General features: G+C 36.5%; 1 protein-coding gene across 11 annotated transcripts in view; it reads right to left on the reverse strand.

Annotated features, from left to right (window-relative positions):
* KDM6A (lysine demethylase 6A) overlaps positions 1–22,895 on the reverse strand; it is a 160,483-nt gene that overhangs the window by 41,385 nt on the left and 96,203 nt on the right. For 4 of the 11 annotated variants that reach the window (XM_075714968.1, XM_075714960.1, XM_075715046.1 and 1 more), the window contains 11 exons: positions 21,419–21,473; positions 18,446–18,480; positions 14,845–14,938; positions 9,255–9,381; positions 6,506–6,604; positions 5,914–6,133; positions 5,218–5,352; positions 4,621–4,776; positions 3,870–3,965; positions 1,063–1,167; positions 58–453 (listed from right to left, as the gene is read on the reverse strand). In XM_075714968.1, the coding sequence (XP_075571083.1) occupies positions 58–453; positions 1,063–1,167; positions 3,870–3,965; positions 4,621–4,776; positions 5,218–5,352; positions 5,914–6,133; positions 6,506–6,604; positions 9,255–9,381; positions 14,845–14,938; positions 18,446–18,480; positions 21,419–21,473 (1,518 nt within the window). The remainder of the gene's footprint in view (positions 1–57; positions 454–1,062; positions 1,168–3,869; positions 3,966–4,620; positions 4,777–5,217; positions 5,353–5,913; positions 6,134–6,505; positions 6,605–9,254; positions 9,382–14,844; positions 14,939–18,445; positions 18,481–21,418; positions 21,474–22,895) is intronic. The other 7 variants (XM_075714996.1, XM_075714978.1, XM_075715004.1 and 4 more) reach the window with 6 other exon arrangements.

The raw sequence follows: 22,895 nt of genomic DNA on the forward strand, positions 1-22,895 counted from the left end.
GTGTCTTGCTTATCAAGCCTCCTTAGTGTACTCTATGAGTAAACTGAAATTGTATACCTGAGTGGAGTTAGATAGTTGGTTTTTCCACGGCTCCTCTGCGCTGCTGGTCAGGTTTGTGCGGTTATGAGGTAGAGAGAGTGCGTTTTGCTGCAGGTAAGGCACGTTTCCATTACTTCCACTTTCTGTTATGTGATTATTGCCTATCAAAATAGTGTCTGTACTACCCAGCGTTCTTGCTGTGCTGCAGGGAATGGGGCCTGCTGGAAAGGGTCCATTAGCCATAGGCTGCCCGGGGCAGGCGGGACGGATTCCACGCTGAGCGACATTAGGCACTCTGGTTAGAGCAACCTGTGGCTGCTGACCAGAGACAGAGTTTGTAGGCAGTGATGAGTCAGCTGTTGGCCCATTAGGAATTCCAGTAGATCGTACCTGTGCAACTCCTGTTTGTCTCATCTAACGGAAGATGAACAAAGCACAAGAACATTAGCTGCAGAATTTAAAAAGCGAAGATCGTACAAGGTTTGTGTACTTTATTGCAGTGGTCAATTCCAACTTTATACTGATTTTAAGATCTTCACAGTTGCTTTTCAGAAAAAAGATGACTGCGATGCTCACAAATGTGCTGAGCGAGTTTTAAGGTAAAGCTATAAGCACACTTTTCTTCTAGGCTCTTCAGTTTGAGTGTTAGAATTTTACTGCTAAAGTTGGATACTAAGAGAGAGAGAAGTGAACAATGAGATGAGAGATATGCTGTAATATGGCTTACTACAACTAAGTATTTTTCAGGTAAGACTGCTTTTAGATGTGTCCACTCACTTTAGTCTGAAAGTGTGGCTTGAAAACTTTTATATTATCTGGAACCCTATAATAAAACACAGCTAAACCTGTTATCTTTCAACCAGTAAACCACAATTATACTTTATACAAAGAAAGATGACTTAATGTAACATAGTAAAGGGCATGAGAACTCTGTACAATAGGAATTCTTCAGAATTCAAGAAACACAACAGACACCATTACTGACAAAAGTTTTGTAAAAGAGAAAAATATTTTTGTTCTTACCTGCTGGTGTTGCTGCATCAAGACAAACTGACTCTCCAGCTGTTCCAGCATAAGTTTCTGTGCTGGACTTAGATTATTTCGGTTTGCACGCAGCTGTTCCAAGTGCTGAAAAAATAGCAGTACAGTTCAGAATCACTGAAGTTGCATGTGCTTTTAAATAACTTTCTTGCATACAGTATGAAAAATTATCCACAAGACTTGTTAAGCTAAAAACATGATTGAGACTTCTGTTACAGACTCAAACATCTTTCCATACACTATTCTGTAACCAAACCTTATTACTAGTTACAAAAACTGAAGAGACTTTCTAAATTATTTGAGTCTATAAGTATTATCACCACACTAAAATTAAGTGTACTGGTACTGCAAAAGAAAACTGCATTTAAGAATGATTATGGAGAATTCTTATTATGTATGCTTTAACAGTTTTTTTGTACTGGGCTGTTCTTTTATTAACACTGTTCAGCACGAAATAAATTCAACCTATAGTCACACATGAAAATGTCTCCAGAAAATATAAAAAAAAAAAAACCAGAAAAGTATACAACTTTAATTAGAGAGAGCAATGTCTTAAGTTACGATACTGAACTCATTTGCCACTGATAAATTTAAGTATCTATTACCAAAATCTGATCTTTGTATTTATTTTAAACGACTCAGCATGCACCATCATTCTACCAGTAAGTCTGGTGCTGTTAATGACATAAATGCTGAAATTGTGGAACACAGAAGCATTATCGGGGCGGGGGAGGGGAGGGGGGGGGGACGACAGTGGGGGTGGGAGCTGGAGCGGAGGGCAAAAGTTGTGCTACGCAAAAGGTGACATATAGACAATTTTTTTGATTGTTCTTCAACACTAAGCTACTTCACATCATTATAAATCCTTTCAAAAAAACCGCAAACCAACCCAAACAAAAAAAACAACAAACCAACCAAACCAAGCCCCACCAAAAGCAACACAAATCACGGTTCCTTTAGTTCCTTTCAGGTCCGCATGTATTATTTTTCTAAATCCCTCTCGTCTCCTTTGCTTTGATTATGCTGTATTAGTAATACACAAACGGAACTGAAGTGCTTTGGACAATTTTTTTGAACAACTGTATTTGCAAACTATCAACTAAAAAAAAAATCCAACATTGTCTGAAAAAGTGGTTATAGATGGTTCATGCCAAACTCCCTGGCTTAACAGTAGCTTCCATTCTGAAGTCCCTCTGTAGGGGAATACAATGAATAAGACTAATCTATATATAGCTATATATGATTGTGAGATGAAAACAGGGTCTCCATGGGAGTGCACGTGCCAGGCACACAGGAGCCAAAACCAGTGCTCTTCAGTTGTTATTTTGCTTTTTAAAAAATGTCTAAATAGGATAACACAAATCAGAAAGACTGACCTAGCACATATGTCAGCAGAGGCCAGTCTGCGCTCCTCCCCAGTACTATGGGTGCAGAGGCTTTGTGGGCAGCACTGTTCTTGCTGCCCCCCAGTTCTGTGAAACCAATACCCGTCCCTCCTCCACTGGCATGTTGCAGCCCCGGAGGCTACTGTGTGGCCATAGCCCTTTCCACTTCTGCTTTTGTCAGCTGAGCTGCTTGGTTTGTGTTATGTGCCATATCCATCCAGCTTCTGAGCTGCCGCTTTTAAAAGGCTGACTTAGAAGATGTAATAAAGGTTTTATTCACTATCCTCTTACATCATATCTTTTTGGCTTTCCTATTCATATATGCTGGAACCTTGTCAAGGTATTGCCAGCAAATCCAGGTATCGTACTTAGATAGCGAAGCCTACTTAGACACTACCTAGAGGAGGAAGTTGGACCTGGAAAAAGGTGAAACTAAGAAGGTGAAAAAGTAGTAGGATATAAAATAAACAGAGAGAAATGATGAGAATGCATGAAGAGAGAGAGATACAGAAGAGTGATTAGGGAGGACCAAAGGGATGGGGAGGTGGCGGGGGGAGAGGGAGGGAAGAATTATGCAGCATAATAAAGCCAGTATTGTTCAGATAGAGAAACAGCTGAAGAACTACATTGGAGTTGAGGGCAACACTGCTCAGTCAATCAGAATGCCTTCTGTCTCTGCCCTGTGCTCCCTTCTATTTTTCCTTGCATCCAAAGCAGTATCTGTGATACATGGGTAAGAGTTTCCAGCTAGGCCTGATTTTCAAAACATGGAATTCCTGCTGAAGCTCACTGCAAGCCCTAATGAACTGAAGAGACAACAAAACATCATAACAAAAAAGATCTGAAACAAGATTTCAAAAATAAAATCTAGCATTTCATATAAATACACTAGATGACATAAAATACAGAAAAGCAGCACCAGATTTCATTTGAGTAACCGCATTTTGTAGAATGTGCATGATTGTTTATGCAATTTGATACAAGAAGCTACCTCAGAGGAAAAAGAGGGTATTACAATACCTACACCTCCTTCAATATCCCCACATTACGGCAAGTAGCAAAACTCACTTCACACACAAGTGTGGCACTTTGCATATCTATCTTTAAAACACCATAAGAAAAAAGAATTACTGTATGTTCTTACTTTATAAATTACAGAATTAATACAATGTAAGTGTTCAGTTTCTGCTAGAGATCATTTATTTTACTATAGAACTAATCTCACATAGAGAAGACACAAATATTAGCACAACTTGAATTACACTGTGTGGGAATTATTTGGGAAGTATTTCACACTGAATTTCAGAAATGTGAAACCAAAAAATGTTCCAGAGTTATTTTTCTTAAAAGGAAGAAAGAAACAAAAAATATATCAAAGCTTCTGAAGATCTTCAATATACCTACCTGTAATTTCTGTGGTGTCAAGCACCAAGAATGAATTTGTTGCTGTACAAGAGGATGTGACACTGTATGGCCACTGCTCCAAACATCTGAAGTATTCTGAGAGAAAACATTACATTAAAATGCATGACTATCAAAGGGTCAACATAGTTTCTTTTACTATCTAGATTTTATCTTACTTATGAAAGAACTAGTCATTGTTTCAAGAATAACAATATAAACAAAGAATATACTAAAACGTGCCAAGTCTCATTCTACCATTCCCATACAGTATCAGAGTAGTCAGAGGAAAAAGTTAAAATGATATCTAATATCATAACAAGAAACAAACAAATCAAATTATGCAATTAACTTAAATGTACACTACTTTTAAAACTGAATACTTTATCTACTGTAACACTATTACATGATGATGAAACACTTGAATTCTAAATATAAGCAAAGGCAATAGACAGGATGACATGATCGTCTCCCTCTCTATCTATCATCAGGCTACGAATGTACTTTTTCACTTATACAACTATGACTGTAGTATAGTGCCACCAATCTGCATTGCCCTTATGCACTTCCCGACTGAACTGTAACCTGATTAAGCACAACACTGAAAAATGTTTGTTAAAATTCCTAAAAACATTCCCCACCTTGATGCCAAAGGATTAAAATTCACAGCACAAATTCTGTGCATGCTGCATCACTTTAATGCATTATTTCCATATAATTTTGGTAGGGGGCTCTAGTTCATCAGGATATATACCTTTGTTGGACTAGATGTTCTTTTCCTCTTGGCAGGACTGGTCAGGTCATCTACTTGGCTAGAAGGAATCATGTGTAGTGGCAAGGATTGCTGTGAAATTGGTGTTTGAGTGAGGCCTAGTACAGGTTCAGTATTTGGATGATGAGGTTTACAAGCCTAAGAATCACAGAAGGAAGACAAAAATATGGTTCTATATATTCTTAATTCTTTCCTTTAAATTATATATTTTAACAGCCCACATATATTAAAAGGGCCGAGTAGATATTCTGAAGATGATCTCAATAACTGAAAAATCAGTTTCCATATGGTCATCAATGGAGGAATGTGTACCTTTCACGGGATTATTAAATCACTGCAGCATTTCTATTTAAGATGAAATCTTTTAAAATCATGAAAATCCACAAAGGTTCTAAATTGGTACCCCCATATTTCTCCCATATTATAGGGAGCTTCTTGATCTAGTATCCCTTTGCAAATAAATCAAAGGCTTTTTATTAACAAAAGCCAGTCCTGTGCTCAATAAAATAAGCTTGACCACTACCGATTGTAAAGAACCCTTAAAGCTGGGCACCTGCAGAACATAACCCAACTTCTCACCTGCTGTGCTGTGTTCATGGCACCCTGCCTGGAGGTAAGCTCTGCGGGGATTGGTAGGCTCCATGCCTCCTCAATACTAGGAAGTAATTTAGTTTTATTCTGTAGACTACCTTGTGGAAGGTTACACAACTGAGCCTAGGAAAAATTATGTAAAAAGCAAATTTAACACAAGCCTACTTTAGTAAGAGCAAGTCCATGAAATCTTCCTAAATGCTGTAGCTAATTATGTCTTAAAGAGAGGATAGATTTAAAATTTGGGGTTTTAGAAAGGTGCTAAGTATAAAGAGGGTAACCAGAATATAAACCTTTGTGAGAATCAGAACAAAGATGAGCTCTGGATTCAGAGGTCTCATAATTCCTTTTTCTGAAATTGCAAACAAGAGTGAAAGATAGCGTGTGTGTATTCTCTCTATATGTTATGAGAACTTAAAAATGTAGACAATACAAAGAAAAAAAGCAAAGTGATGTAAAACAGTATGCTTTGATTAAATGTGCAAAATAGGGTTTATAAGGAATTACGTTTCACTTAAAAATGAAGAAATAAAATATTACAGGCTATGATATGCTTACAATACACATGAGAACAAGTTATACACACCACAAAGAATTGCAAGTTAAACTTGTGTGTTACTTCTCCCCTCCCCTCTGCTGTGTATTTGGAAGAGTATTTCCCGCTTCTTAAAACTTTAGTTTTACCTGTAAATACTTTATCCGTGCTGCAAGTGCAGAGGTATTACTACAATTTTTGCTCCTAGTTGCATTTAAGTAGCATTTAATGGCATCCTGAGGCTGGTTGCAGGACTCATAGAGTGTGCCTAGGTCCATCCAGGCTGCAGCATGGCCATGGTCCAATTGCACAGCACAGATATAGGCCTGTAAAGCATCCATAGGCTGATTTTGCTGTTGATACAGCACACTGAATAGAAAGATTAGTGAAGTTGAGAATTAATAACAAAGTCAAAATACAAACAAGTCAAATATACACATCCCCCTCAAAACCCTTAATAAACTTTGCTGTTATATAAAGCACAGTAATAAGCATAAACAACACATAAAATCTTAACATGCAAAGCTTGTATACATAGCATATTCAGTATTTTAAAAAATTGAGAAAGCAAATATAAATTTATTATTTAAACTTCAAATCAGACAAGTCTGACAACACAAAAGTATAAATAAAAAAAGCTTTACAGTCCCCCTGAGAGTACAACAGTTAAAAAGCTGATATTCTTTATTTATATATATTAGTATTGAATTATATCACTGTATTACCCTGTATCATTCTTACCCTATAGAACACCATGTATCTGCACTTGCTTCTGATTTATCAATAGATTGCCTATAAGATATAAAGGCATCCTGAACTTTCCCAATACTTGAATAGCACCTGGGAGAAGAAAAAAAGAACTTTGGTAATATTTATAGAAGGTAATCATTGAGGGTGGCTTACTGAGACTGATCTGATAAATGTTAAGTCATGCAAATACATACTCATCTAGATGAATCCAAAACATTTGCCGTTTCTTAACACCGGACATAAGCAGACTCAAATATCTTAATCAACACGTATTACTAATTATTTATTTGAAAAGCACACCAAAATTGCTTAAACCCTAGCTTATTGCATTTATAAAGAAAACAGAAGTCATACCACATTTTAAAGACTTACATTTCTTTAATTTGTGATAACTTCTCAGTCAATAAGAACTATATTTATCTACAAACAGCATTATAAAGAAACAATTAAGTTACCTATTTTATTAGACAAATGGTTATGAAACTTCATGTTCTACAAGAACTGTTTCAGAATTATTAAGAGATGGTTCCTGATTGCCTGGGAAGCTTTTTATGTGCATTTCTCACATCTCAGTAACATTTCAAGTAATGAAGAACAAATCAGTTAGTTTTACTGCATATACAGAGCACGAAATTTTGTAAAAAATCTGGCTGTTCTGGATTTTTTCCTAATTTCTTACTTGACTATTTTTCACATACAAATTCAAGGGTATTCTGGCATTATAAGCAGAAATACCAGAACTCTAAAGAGAACTACAATTATACTACAGGGAATAATACCTACCTTTTTAAAATGAAAAGCTTCAAATAAATACAGTATTAAAAAAAATATATATTTACTAGTTTAATCTACAATAGCTCAGCTTCTTATATTGTTTGTAATAAGTTTCCCTGTTGGAAAAAGAACTGACAACTTTCAAAACACACAAATAACAACAGAAAATTTATTCTCGTAGAAAATAAAAACCAAGCAGAACAGTACAGGCAAAGGTTTGTCAAACATGCTACACTCTTTCATGTATTCTTGAGGCACACTAAGAAAGGAATACAATAAAATCTAGCAGTACTTTGCCTAGAACAGCCATTGAGTCCAAACACAATGTTTCAGAAGATCATTTTAATCACAATCCAATCCAAGTTCCAATAGACACGTTTCAATCTGTCTGCTTATCAGATACATGAAGACTCTAATTAGGATAGCACTAACATTAAGCACCCAACAAAACTTAAAACAGGGTGATGGATTTTTTTCAGTGGGAGAGGGTGGTGGTGGTATATTTTTGAAAGGTAGCTTCAACCAACCTGCTATCCTGTTTGGACAACCAGCAGAGGAAGGAGTAACACAAGGGAATACATGAGGAAAAAGAGGAAAAGCAAATGCACAACCCTGTACCTTTCCTCTTCTCCTGCCAGCGTATGGACTGAAGGAATGGGGCACAGAAATATTTTTGCTCTAGTCCTCCCTGTAGAGTCTAAGAAATGCTTCCACTAGATTTTTTTCCCCCATTTCCTGTGTTTCTCCCCCTTGTTTGTACGGTCCTAGGTTTCACTCTAACCACATGAAAGCCGTGGCACAGTAGGAGCAGGAGTGTGGCAGCTGTGCACATACTTCATTGAGCTCTGGCTCCATCCTGCTGTTGTGTAAGAACTCAACTAGCTCAAGGCATGTGGAACAGGACTACTGAGGAAAAACCAGGATTTCAGCCCCATGGATGATGAGCCAGATGATCCCTGGCCCATTTTCCTTTTCCCTTCACATCTGCTCTAGCCCCCTGCCCTTCACCCTCAGTGCTGGTGCTCCTCCCTTAGCCTGCAGACAGCTGGTCGAAGAGCCCTGTCTTACAGAACAGCTGGAGGAATATAATTAGGATGACAAAACCAAAAGTAGGTTGTATGTGACCAGAACCTCCAAGAAAGTCAGCTGGAAGGTACTGAGGTTAGGATATTAATTTTATTTTTGCATAATTCCTTTCTAATGTATTTCTCAACAAAACTGACCTGTTCACATATGGACTTGAATTGCCCTCTCAAAGCTTTCTCCAAAACCTGATTATTTCAAGAGTTACTGCTTGTTTCTGTAAAGTACTCTATTTTCTTAAAAAGAAGACTAAGAAAAGTCATCAAATTTATATGATTTACATCTTGGAATAAGTTAATTTTCAAGTAAAAAATACTGTCTGATAGTACAGAATTAATACAACACTTAAACAGATATTAGAATGGATCAATCTGAGCTATCTTGACCTAGTATTTAGTTACCACATATGCTGTTTAGATATGGATGTATACCTGGGAAAATATTTGTATTTTAGTGCAAAAATTGCTCGAGATTAGAAGGGAGATTCTGAGAAAATAAGGAGATAAAGAATTGTGAAAAAGCTATGAAGAAAAGTAACGAGGAGTTGGGTGGGAGTAGTAGTAGTAGGAGGAACAGGTAAAACCAGGCAGGGCAGACTCAGGTTACTGTAAATGTGTAGACTGAATAATAACTACACAAAAAGCGGGACCGCTTGGGTAACATATTTCATTTCAACTTCTAATCTATATTAATCCCAAATATGTTAGCACCTTGTCTTTTTATACACTTTCCAGAAAACTAGACTTCAGTAGATACATACATATTTTCCCTTCATGTTTCCTCTGAAAATATTAAGAGGAAAAACAATGTAAGATACTCACAATAACGAGTGTCCTCAAAAAATTACAAATACAGTTACAGTGTCTATAAAGTCACTTCTCACCTTCCAAGGAAATACCAGGATTGACCAGAATTTGGATCTGCTTCTAGAGATTTCTGGAGATACTGTATAGCATAGCTTTCCTTGGTTGCCTTGTCTCCAAGCTGATCCACGGTGTGATGCATCCAGCCTACAAAAAGAATCCATAAGTGGCAGAAATTCCCTAAGACCATTTAACACTTTGGCACAGCAGGATATTTGTAGCATTAGTTCCTCTTTAAAAATAGGAATATCAAACAACAATAGCACTTACATATAATATTATGAATGAAATTTTTAAAACTTTTGAAGTTCTACACTAAAATTACAGGACAAAAGGACCCCAAGTCAAAATTACTGTCAGGCACTTTTAAAGTGGGGTTTTTTTTGTTTGTTTAAATAATTTTCTACGAGGTTAGTAGCACGATTATGCACTGCTCAGCCTTCTACTATAAAAAGCTAATCTGAAAGTGTTAACTCTTTCCTCCACTGAACACAGATACCTTCCCTGTCATTGTGAAAAATGCCACCATTCTCCTTGTTATGCACATCAATTATCTGTACATTATGTTTAGTTTACTCCTTTTCTTCTAAATCTTCGTATTTATCCCATATCTACATTTGGGCAATTCCAACAGAACATTGGTAAGTATTTTGTATCTCCACTTAAATCTTTCTTACGTTGTCATTTCATTTTTCATTGCTACAACATCCTTTCCATTCACCCTGACAAATGCAATCACCTCTCATTTACATAACAAATTCTGCTGAAAAGATAATTTCATTTCCTCATCTAACCACACATCATATTCTTTCAAATGCCTTTTTTATTTTCATTACGTTAGAAAAATTATTCATCCCCATTTCAAAGGCCTCCCACAATCCATGCTCCCATACCACCTTTCATGTGCTATTAAAACGCATCTCTGCTCTAGCACTGATGCAAGGCTTGGTTACCATTTCAAATAAAGCACCTTCATCATCTTCTCAAGCTGCTCCTCCTCTGCCTCTATGCTTATATGGAATTCCTTTAAGCAGTCACGAAATCATCTCAGTGCCATTCATATAATGAGTACAAGGAAATCCTTTTGAGTAACAGGCAGCTGGCTTGCTGAAATCACTACATACCACACTGGTCAGCAGTGTCTTGCTGTTTGCTTAATCTCCATGTATTTGTCTTAACAATCTACTGCTTTTCAGCCAACATTTGTAAAACATTTGTAATAAAGACATGACAATGGATTGTCCCTCTGTTTTTATAGTATCCCAGCCGTAAATGGTCCCTTGTGGAACACTATGATACCAATTTCATAAAATATCCAAGGTTTGTATAAAGTTTTAGTTACCTACAGAGTTGTACACACATCTGCACTAAATGTCCATTTAAAACCTCCATCACCCAAACTTCAGCACACTTAAGCTTATCCTTTCTGATACAGTCTAACTACATGAACAGGTAATACCACTCAAAAGATCCCGATCAAATTCAGATCTCATCTGAAATGCTACACAAAGTAGGCAAGGCTGAGAACTGAACTGATGAGCATTTGCAGCCTTACTTCACTCTCTGTAATTAGACTATACCTTAAATATTTTATCCTACCTGTTCTATGCAGCTTGTATTTTATTCCGTGGGCTTATAGTTTGTTAACAGTCACAGTGACACTTCTGCAAATGGAAGGCAAACTTCCAAGCTTTAAAAAAAGGCAACCTAAAAGAAAATCGTATCTATCGAACAAAATTTGCCTGAGGTGTTTTAAGAAGTAACACTTGGAAACTGTGGTCAGAAGCAGAATTTTGAGGAGTATTTCATGGACTGCAAGAAATGTCAGGTTAGGAGCCAAGTGATTACAGTGCTGGGGGAAAAGTACTTTATCTTATCTGAAGATAGATTAAGTCAAAACCCTACCCAACAGAAAAAAAAAGGAAAAACATCCCAATAGTTTACCCCAATAATTTTTGCAGAGGCATATAACATACACAACTTGCTCACATGGACTTTGTAAACAAGCTATGATTTTGATTCAAATCCCAAGTCACTGAAGTTCTTGAGCATACAGAAAATACCCATGCTTTAAGAAAAAAAGGCTTATGTAAGGGTGGTTATCAGAATGCACCAGTCTAACTGCACACTAAGGATAAATGTATCGGGTGCAGTACCAGGCAAAGCCTGAGATAAAGGTAATAGTTCAGGGATTACAAACAAGGGTAAAAAAAAAAAAGACATCAAACAATTTCCTGAATCTTTGGAAATGTTGTGTGGTGATGCCTATTTTCTGTTTCATCAGAACCTTGCCGGATCGAAAGATAATGTGTTGTATCTTCAGGAGATCTTTACTGAGGTTCACTGATAAAAAGGAAGAATCTATTTCTAGGAGACAGAAATGAGAACTAGCAATCCCTATCTAGTTTCACTGTTGAAACAAGGGTTGCTTCCAGATTTTATCTTCCTGCGCAGGAAGGTAAAAAAGGCAGAAAGCAAGAGAGGGTGAGGGAGAACAAACAGAAGTTTTCTACTAGAACAGCATAGGTAAAGGAAACTGGATCTCTCTTCTCCTCATGCATGAAATGAAGAACATACAGAAAGAAAGTGTTGGAAAAACGCTGGTAAGCTGTGCAGTTTCCCATTTGCAAGACCTAACTCAAATTCTCAACTAGCATATTGACTACTCTTCCACTCTTGGGACATTTTTTACGTAATAAACGAAAGTGCAGATATTGTCCATACTTCAGAAATGTTCCACACTCTTTTCCCAGTCTTTACAATCTAATTTGTAACAAATCCCTGTGTTGCCTCAGCAATTGAATGTGTGTCCTGGTTTCGGCTGGGATAGAGTTAATTTTCTTCCTAGTAGCTGGCATAGTGCTGTGTTTTGGATTTAGTAGGAGAAGAATGTTGATAACACACTGATGTTTTTAGTTGTTGCTGAGTACTGCTTATGCTAGTCAAGGACTTTTCAGCTTCCCATGCTCTGCCAGGTGCACAAGAAACTGGGAGGGGGCACAGCCAGGAGAGCTGACCCAAACTGGCCAAAGGGCTATTCCATACCATATGATGTCATGCTCAGTATAGAAACTGGGGGGGGTTGGCTGGGGGGAGCGATCGCTGCTCAGGAACTGGCTGGGCATCAGTTAGCAGGTGGTGAGCAACTGCATTGGGCATCACTTGCTTTGTATATTATTATCATCATCATCATCATTACTATTTTACTTTATTTCAATTATTAAACTGTTCTTATCTCAGCCCAGGAGCGTTTCTCACTCTTACTCCTCCGATTCTCTCCCCCATCCCATCGGGGTAGGGGGAGTGAGGGAGCGGCTGCATGGTGCTTAGCTGCTGGCTGGGGCTAAACCACGACAATGTGCTAGCCTAGCTCATGCTGCAGGGTTTTTTATGCTTATCAATCATTCTCATGTTGAACTTGTGGCAGTTGCTTTTTCCCCAGTAAGCACCATCTCAGTCTCTGAAGAGATGAGCCTCTTCCCCATTTTAGCATCTCATAAGTCTTATCCAATTACGTGGACAACACCTAGGAATGCCCCTAGCTGAAAATCATTGGGAGAGTGCTTTGAGAACCTCTAAGCAGATGCGTATGTTGTTCTTACACTCTTCCTTATGCAACTGCTGAGTGTAATTGGAGAAAGAATACTGGGACAGATTTGATCTTCAGTATCATTAATTTAATGTAATTTTAGGCAAAGCAGTGACAAGAATTACTGTTTGAAAAGCAAACGAAATGGCAAAGAGGAAGAAACAAACTGCTCTTATCCAACTGTACAGATCATACTGTTAGATCTACCTGAACTATCAGCTCAAATGGATACGTATTTATCTGAGAATCACAGGGTTCTTCTCCACAATGATTTACTTTGGAAACCAGCAACCAGAGCAAAGATTTTAATAATTCTCTCAGAAGACATCTGAACTTACCTAAATTTCAACTCCGGTTCAATAAACATTAACTAGCTAAGGAAAATAAATAAAGGGTGTTTTCAAGCCAAAATTATTTTTCTGTTGAGTAAGAGAGTTCAACATAGAAATACAAATATATTTTGATTGGGCTTTGCCAGTAGCATTCTGGCAGATGGCAGGTATTTTCTATTATTTTTTCTAAGCAGCAATGCACCACCCGGACTATGCTGCCTGAGGAGGTGTTTTTATTACCAGCTGTTAAAGCCTAAATCTGCTATAAACACCATACTCTGATAAATACCACTGATAACAGCGAAGAGCAAAAGAAATGGTATTTTTCCTTGAATGTTCTGGTTAAGACCACTCTGTCCCTTTCTCAGCATAGAAGCTATGCACACTACAAAACTAGGTGACCTATGCTGATTGAATAAAGGGAGTTAATCCAGTTTTCAGACAGCAGACAATTCTTAAAGTCATTGCTCTTATTGTTAGTACAGAGACCTGTGGTACGATTTTATGAATACAGCCATGAGCCTTTGCTCCTGAAGTGGCAACACATATCAGAGTTGAAAAAGCACTGGTCAGGTCTTTGGGGAAGCCTGTCTTCCATTGTTCATATGTATGGCCTTTCTGGATGAAGTTGCTGACAATTTATACTAGGTGGGATAACACCAAGTTAAAAAAAATTCAAGGGGGATACTGAAATGCAACAGCTCATGCAACACTGTTGTGTAACAGCAAAACGATCAGTACCTAGAGTCCTGCAGTGAACCCCTCCATGAGTTTCACTTGTGATTTCACACAGAAGAATCAAAAGCTAAACAAATTAGCCCACTCCAAATCCATACACAACCTACATTGCAAAAGAAGAAAGCATTGTGGCCGTAACTTAATGCCAGTTACTAATTTGAATTAAATGACCAGTATGTGAAGGGGGAGGAAAAAAAAAATAAAAATGGGCATAAGCAGGCTAAATTAATGTTAAGAATAATAAATTAGATGAAGAACATGGAAAAAGTGAATGAAGAAGTTTTGCACTGGGTTGAACAATTTTAACAAAATATTCTGGAAATTCTTTTATAAGGCATATAGGACAAAAGTAATTTATTCTACCCACCCAATAGAAATTTTGGTCTAAAAATAATTTATCAGCTTTCTATAAATATCAAAGATGACAATTTTTTAAAAATAGCACTTCTCTTTTTATGTGGTTTCTTTTATGAAATCTGATGATAAACTTTTTAGTTACAGAAACAGGTCTTCATTACGTACTATAATTAAAGAGAAAGAAAAGGTAAATTTTGCATTTGCCATGTTCTTCTATTCTGCAACAGAGAAGAGTGTTTTGGTTCAGTGCATTTAGCCTGGCTATTTCAAGGGATGTTCTCAGAGGCAGAACAGAGAATACAGAATTCTAACTGCTGCACTTCTCTGAAAGACCATCCTGTCATTGCCCAAAACCTGCAATGCACATACTGTAGCAAGTCTAAGAGCTTTTTAATTTTGTGAGTTTAATTAAAATCTTTTCCTCCTCTCTTATTTACTTAATTATCTATTGTTAGGCATTCTATTTCAGGTGAAAATCTCACATATCATACTCAGTGTCTAAGACTCACTTTGGAAATGGAGCCTAGAAAACACTGCTGAAGGCAAAGACAGGAAAAAGAAACAAACAGAAAAATGAAAGTTAATTTTACATACCTAACTGCTGTAAGACAGTTGCTTTTACTTGTGCAGGAAGGTTTTCGATCTGCAAAAGTTGTTCATAAGCTTCCTTTGCAGAGTGATACTTTCTCTGCAAGAGGAAAAAAGTAAATGGATTAATCATAAAGCTTACAACAGATCACCAATAGCAACGATTTCACAGCACTGACAGCACACAAACACATTGACAAAAAATTCTAGAATTTTTTTTTTTTTTTTGCATACAGTGCATATGAAAGCTTTAATGAGTGATGGATATATACGGTAAGAGAGTAACTTTCATAAATATAGTATTTAATATAAATTGACTACTTAAAATAACTGAGGGAAATTTGAAAATTATTAAATTTGGTCTACTCCTCATTTATGCATTATTCTTCTTACACTAAAATGAATACACTGCTTTTAAGGGGAATGCTTGAATTTGAGTCTACATCTGAAAAAACTCTACACAAATCTCTCCCAGGAAATTTGTAACAGAAATGAAGGTCATCAGTAACTGGTGGCTGGTATAATTTTGCCTCTCTCCTTTCTTCTGTGTATTTGAACTGCCTTTTCAACATATTCGTTGTCCTGGTAATAGTCCCACCATATGTAGAATTAAAACATATCCACGGAATATGCCTAGAGAGTGAAGGTACGCCATCTTACTATTTGCTAGATAGTTTAAGTGTGCTTAAAGCATGGAAACATTCAACTCAACTCCCTATGTGAACAGGTCTTGATATAGAAAACACATTTCCAAGTTAGGATCGTGGTCTTTATTGACTTCTGGAACAGTACGTGCTGTTTTGTATATATTAAAGTTTAAGACTTCTCGATAGATGATTTTTTTTTTGTAGTAATGTCAGTATTTATCTTTGCATTACCCTAACAGTAATTGTTTAACAATGCTTAATTTAAATGCTTAATTCGTCTGTTCCTCCTCTCCCACAAAAGTCTAGAAGACATAAATGCTGAGGCCTGTTTGCATGGGTATATATATGGGTATATATTTTTTTTTTTAACTTTCTAAAAATTCTATACAATTTTTTAAGAAATATGTGCTTTCAGATAATTTAACATTGGACTTCATTCTGGCAAACAGATGAAGAGTGTACTAAAATAAATGGGGCCACCTAAATGCAAATGATCATGACTTACGTTACGTTTGTTTTATGCAAAGTGTACACAGTACTGACTACTGGTGTTTTAAAAGGGACAACTGGGAGGAAGACTCTGAACAACACAAATACCTATTAGAAGTTAAAAATGTTATTAGGTTCTTGAGATCTCACAATCACCAACAAGGCAACTCTGTTGGTTTTAAAACCTTATTCTAGTCAGGAAAAAAATGTAAACCAGCAATTACATACTTTCAAATGGAACAAGGGGAAGTTGGTAGAAAAGATATTTAATTGGTGTTCATGAAATGCAGACAACTGGTAAGAAAACAAATAATATAAATAAATAAAATATCCGTGGCCAGCAAAATAAAAACAACTAGGAAAAAATTTTAAATTTAGCATTGGGAACAAAATTTGTAGTTCAGGACTATGAAGGGTAAGCAAATGAACAGAAGTTCACTGGATATCATGACAGCAGAGGCAGCAATCCAGATGTCAAATAGGTAAATATTAGTGCCTAATATTCTCACTTTAAAAGAGATGTTTACGTGCTTGGGAGGATTCAGAAAGACCTATTAAAATAGGGCATGTTTTCCAGATGTAGAATATTTTTTACTTTTGTTATTTGTTGTATTATTTACCCTTCAGAAATCTGTCTACGTATATTCCTTATAATGTTTACATTTGGCTTTATTTAGATACGTGAATCCCAAAGTCCTTGATATTGGCTGCATCATGAATGGCATTAGAAACAGGAAGAAGGAGGGGAACCCAGTCCAATGTCTTTCTTTAGACACCATATAAGCTACCACCCTAAATAGCCAGACACCCCCACACTGCCACAGATGAAGTAATAGAAACTAGCACTGAACACCATGAAAAGCCACTGCTAACTCTTATCAGCACCAGGCTATTCTCTTGTTCAGAGGCTGGCAACCCATCATTTAAACTTCAGTACTGTGAAGGTACATAATTAAGGAATGAATTAACTTTTTCATTAAATATTAGAGTAGGTAATTTTCAAATATATGGAGGGGTTCAGAAAACTGTAGCCCTGTGTCCTTTAAAAGAAACCAAGCAACCAGCCTGCCTTCAAAAACATCTCTTCATTGTGGCAGAGGTAGTATCCAGAATGAAGGCAAGACCCTTTGTGGTTCCAAGTTTCTCAAATTCCAGAAAAGAAGATACGCCTCCCAACCAGAACCATGAGACAAACCGAGCCTAATAGCAAAACGCACTGCAACTTTTTTGCTCTGACTTCCGTTAAAATAAAAGTTCCCGCCGCCTATGACTGTCAGTCAGAAAGCATAGCTTAAGCACTTGTAACGTTGGTCACACAATTATATAAGGCAGCTGGCATGGTGACCCAAGCTGTTCAACATTCTATTTTACTCTAGCAGATCAAGAGAACTAATGTGTTGAGGATGCTTTGTTATATAAATGTGTCAGATGTGCTTCAGTGCTCAGAATGAAACCTGGACGGTGGCCAGGCAAGAACCACAACAGACCATCAAGTTTCTTAATGGTGTTTCAAGTTTCTTAATGGTGTTTTGGGACAGGGGATTTCTGTCTTGTCATATAGCTTTGCACCAAAAGCATTAAAAAGAAAAATATCTTGTTTATCAAATTTGTATCTTTTATTTATATATAAATACCTAAAATAATTTTTCACCGTGCCATCAAAAGACAGCACTTACTTTATCAAGCTCCTTTTCAACTGACTGAAAATGTAATTTGTTTATGTCTGACAGCCATTTTAATTACAACAGTTTTTGTTTTCATGACACATCCCTTCCTCAGTCATATAACACCTATAAACATGACAAAAGGGCATACCGTCTACATTACATGACTAGTCAGTCAAATTACAAATATACACAACAGCTATTTCAGTGGCTAGTTGGTTTTAATTTACTTATATTTTGGAAGCTCAGCAAGTGTTCTCTAATTTCCCAAAAGATTCACCTAAAAAATCTCTGTGGTAGTATTTGATACAGAATTAATAACACAGCTTTATGTGCTGTTGACCTCAGATCTCAAATGTTTCTGTCACATACATTCAGTTAAATTTGAAACTTTCATGTCAAAAAAAGGCACCTGGGCAACTGACTAGACTCGACTGTGTGTGTGTATGTATGAGAAACAATATGAATACATATGAATTGAGAGACTACACTTTTTTTATATCTAACTTTTAAAATACATATATAGTCTCATAAAAGAATTTAACTACAAATTATGCTTAGCGTTTTTTTTGCACTCAACTTGGGAGATCAGTAATATGTAAGTGTATTAAAATAGCTACTCCATTTTATAGCATGACAGTCCACATACAAAATATTTTTAATTTAGCCAAAGCATATAAAGTTTCTTCAGCTATTCAAGACTTAACCTAAATTTACAAAAGCTTCTATAATCTGAATTCCACAGATTGATTACATCATATGGTCAGAAACTCAACCACACTTTATAAAAAGGAGCTTAAAGCTTACCTGGATTTCATATAAGTGGGCAATGTGAAACTGAACTGTAAGAGTGGGAAAATCAAAATCATTAGTTTTAATGTATGACAACAACAACTACAGTATGTTTTTTCAAGTGAGGGATAAACAATGTTTCAAATTTAATAATGCAAAACCAAGATAAATTACATTTTGAACATACAAACCCAGTATTTGTTTACATTGATATTTTACACTTAATATGACCGAGAATGAATACATATCCTAACAAAGCATTAAGACTGCAAACAGGTATTTCAGAAAGGCAGCCCATGGATTTTTGTATTCTGAAACGCAGAGTCCATTAACCTTTCAGTAAACTTAGCAATAAAATCTCTTTAAGCAGAGATGTACAACAAGAGAATGCAGGTAATATCTTCTGTACATAACTGAGTTAGAAATACAGACTTGTTTTTTATTTTCATTCAACTGCCAAGGGACAGACTACCTGGGTTACAGAACAGAAAACCACATCATACACTGCCAGATTTATACAAGATCTTAAATTTAGGTGATTCCCCCCTCCCTCCCCCCCCATTTTTAGGAATTGTCTTTCCCCTGTTAAACTGAATTAAAAACGTTAATTACACATGGTATTCTGATCATTTGTAAAGCATCTTAAATTCCTCATATGAATTGCACAGAATGCCATAATACACTAGCAACGCTTGGATGCAAAAAATTGCTGGCTGGAGAGAGAAAATGAAAGTTGTTCAAGAGTAAAAACAGAGGGAAAATTATCCTCATGCTGCTCAAATCATTAAAGAAAAGGTGGAGTGCCTGATCTCTAAAGCTGGAGAACTGCTAACCTAGACTAGCCATCAACTGGTAGATAGCTAAAGCTAGTTGAGATGAATGTTATCCTTATTTTGATTCGATGAGGAAAGAAAAATTCCTTTGAGACAGACTTTTGCCTGATGTTCTTGATGACAAGTAAGAAAACATCTGTGTTTGAGCCAAGCTCAGTTTATTTCAATTAGCAAGATTTCTTTTTCCTGAAGCTACAGAATCGTGTGACACAGAGGTTTATACCGGTAATTTGGAGTTCCAGGGTTTCTCTCTGGGTCATAAGGGAGGGGGAAAGCTCCCTTTGTGCACTGCTTTGTCCTTCACTATAAAGAAGGAAGCCTAGTGCACTTCAGAAACCAGGTCATAATGAAATGCATCATCTAAAATTTTAATAAACTTTTTGTGTTCCTTGCTAAAGGGCACATAACACATCCATTATGTGCACCACATTGTCAAAATTCATATTGCACTGACGAAAGAAAAACCTCTGCTTTTGTTTAGGGAGTTCATTATCTAAAAGATCTCTCCTTTATTTTCTTCCCCTCATTGCAAAACCCCTTCAGTGTGAAGCTACAAAACAAAGCCATGCCTTGCAGGGGACAGAAATTAAAGGTGTCACATTAGAGATTGCCTAAATAGAAAGAAGACATGCTTAGTGCTCAAACATTTCTGCTAGGAAGACACTCACTGTGATGCTGTTACCCACCCAGCCTTTAGAAAGGCAAGGGGTAGGATTAAGGCAACTCAAGCATTGGCTTAGTGTGGACTTGGTAGTGTAGGTTAATGGTTGGACTGGATGATCTTAAAGGTCTTTTCCAACCTAAACGATTCTATGATTCTATGATTTATGTGATTGTACCGGACACCCTGGCTCAGGGTGCACCGCTCAGCAGTGCAGGAGAACCTGACAAAGTATCTCACATTCCTCACTCTTTTCGCTTGGGTTTCTCGGGCACCATGCCCAAGACTATGTGGCAATGAAGCCCTTACATGGGGCCACACCTCTACATACATCTGGGGGCAGAGGGGACCGTGGGGGAGGGGTTAGGAAAACCTTACAAAAATTCAGAGATACAGGGAAAACTGATAAATTTAGGGGGAAATAATATGAACTAACATGAAATATAATAAAGAATCACGTATCTGGTAGAAAACAATAAAAGCCTATTCACTTAGGAAGGATTCTGCAAATAATTTTACAAAATCATCTGTGCCTGTTCCTGGTAAGTGACATAGCTTTGGAGAAGACCTTGTAGCACAGCTGGCTCCTTGATACCAATACAGCCAGCAGTTTCACCCATGTGAACAAACCCCCTTCATTGCCCTTGCTGACAGAATATTCACAATCCCATCCAGATCTGAATTAAAGAAATAAAAAAATCCTTTTAAATACTTCATCCAGTGCTTCTGCAGTTAGACTTAGGAGGTAACTTAAGCTCAACACCACAAGCAGCATGAAGGTGCCTTAAAAACTGAGGGAGTAATTTTCTTCACAACTGTCTGCTTTTTACTTCTTACAGACTCCAAAGCATGCAGGAACATACGCTTATTCTTGCATACAATTCCAATAACTGTGGATAAATACCTGCAAGATGCTCTGTAACAGCCTACAGTATATACTGCATATGACAGATCATACTACACTAAAAGATTAATATGTTCAAGCACAGACGAATATATAGTTGGCACCTAATCAAACAAATTACATTTTGTACTTTTTCTTACTTCAGCAGCATATGACTGATGCTGAGTTTCAGACCTATGAATTTAAACGGCATTAAAATGATCACTGAAAAATCACAGATTATCAAGATGCCACGAAGTTTCAAATAATTACTATGAAATGTGTGCTGTGGCACAAGCACTATGTTTATAAATAAATAAATAAATGAACAGTCAAATAGCACAGTTTCCATCAGAACTCAAGTCTTCATAGCAATTAATAAGCTAAGTCTCAATTTTTCACTTATTCCATTTACTAAACCAATCCACAATTCCACCGGAGTATCTGTCTCCACTGACAGATGGAGACAGGTTTTGTAGTCTTCCTCTCTCAGTACTGATCCTTTTGATTTTGAAGGATTGGTTCATTAAAAATTGATACAGTTGTGAGCACAAGACTTAAAAAAAAAAAATCTACAACAAAATAAATGGAAATACTTGTAGGTTACTTACTTTCAGCGTTAGACAAAGTGCAGGGATTGCAGTCAATCAAAGCTAACTGAAAATGCTGAAAAAAAAGAATGATTTGTTTTTTCAAACAAAATAATACTAGCACTTTGGCAAATTACTAAAAATAAATCAATTTTGTACTTGAAAATGAATACTGCATTTTACCATGTGTCTTAAAGAAAACAATTTTCAGTTTCTGTTCAACTGTTTACTAGAGTGAAGTAAATTTTTTTTATTGCAAATGTAGTGATGCTTCTAGTAATGTAAGATGGCAACAGACATCTTTACAAAACAACTGGAATAGTATCTGGAAGAATGATTGCATCAAATGAATGGTCAAAATTCGAAAATCAAGTTTTCCTCAGAATACACAACTGGGAATGTAGTCATACTAGCTCACAGCCTCATGGGACAAACCTTGAAGCTCTGAATTTGTCTATCTGGAAAAAACAGAATACTCTTCCTTCAAACTGAGTGATTTGAAGTATTTTTTAAAAAATTGATCTCTTGTCAAAAAGCCTTTATAATTATAATACCTTTACATTGAAACATGAGTTCATAAGGGGCTCACAAGTTCTTACAGCCTCTCTTCCAGGTATTAAGATAACTTCAGTTAAACATTAAAGCTTGTTTATTTTTAATCACTTTTCCTCAAGAGATATGAAAAATATCTTTTAAAACATCTTTGCATTCAGAAGTTCTGAGCTAAGCATTTCACCCTTCTAGAAAAGAAGGTGACACAAGCAGAGCAATGAAGTCTGTCTGCTAGGAAGTCTGGATGTGAGCAATCATTTCGCAAGTGTCACGCCAATTCAGTGATCACTGTTTCATACAGCCTGAAACGCAACCAAGTGTGTTAGAATGAATGAACAGGCATACAAACTCAAGTGCCTCTGAACTTTTCCATAAAATTTATAGAAAATTCCTACACAGTGTATAATTTGGATTAACATATTAATTCAATAGAGAATAAGGCTTAGGAATATAGGAACCTAAGAGATAGCATATAAAATACTACTGTTAATAAATACAGTTATCTACAAAATACAGTTTCAGGTGGCTTCTACCACACAAAACATTACTGATGCTTCAGTATAGTTTATTTTGTTAGCACAAAAATGATAATTTAGCTCCAGCCATTCAGGATGCCAAACTAGGTGACAGCAGGAGCTTATTAGTGTAACTGGGAAGAAAAATAATAAAAAATTATTATTAATGGATGTATATGCAACTCACTTTCAGTATTGTCATACTCAGAGCTACTAGATATGACTACATAACTTTCCTCATGGTCCTAATAATACCTTGTGTATAGCATGTCTATATAACATCTCAAAGATTTATAAGAACAGTTTGACAGACCACCACATTTCTAAATGAACATTTCCAACAGAAGAATTATTAGCAAATTAATGTATTATCCATAGCAAAGCATAAAAAAAGACATCAGTGAGGCACACAGTGTCACAGCTTACCTCCT

Source organism: Pelecanus crispus, chromosome 1 (assembly GCF_030463565.1).
Source record: "Pelecanus crispus isolate bPelCri1 chromosome 1, bPelCri1.pri, whole genome shotgun sequence".
NCBI lineage: Eukaryota > Metazoa > Chordata > Aves > Pelecaniformes > Pelecanidae > Pelecanus > Pelecanus crispus.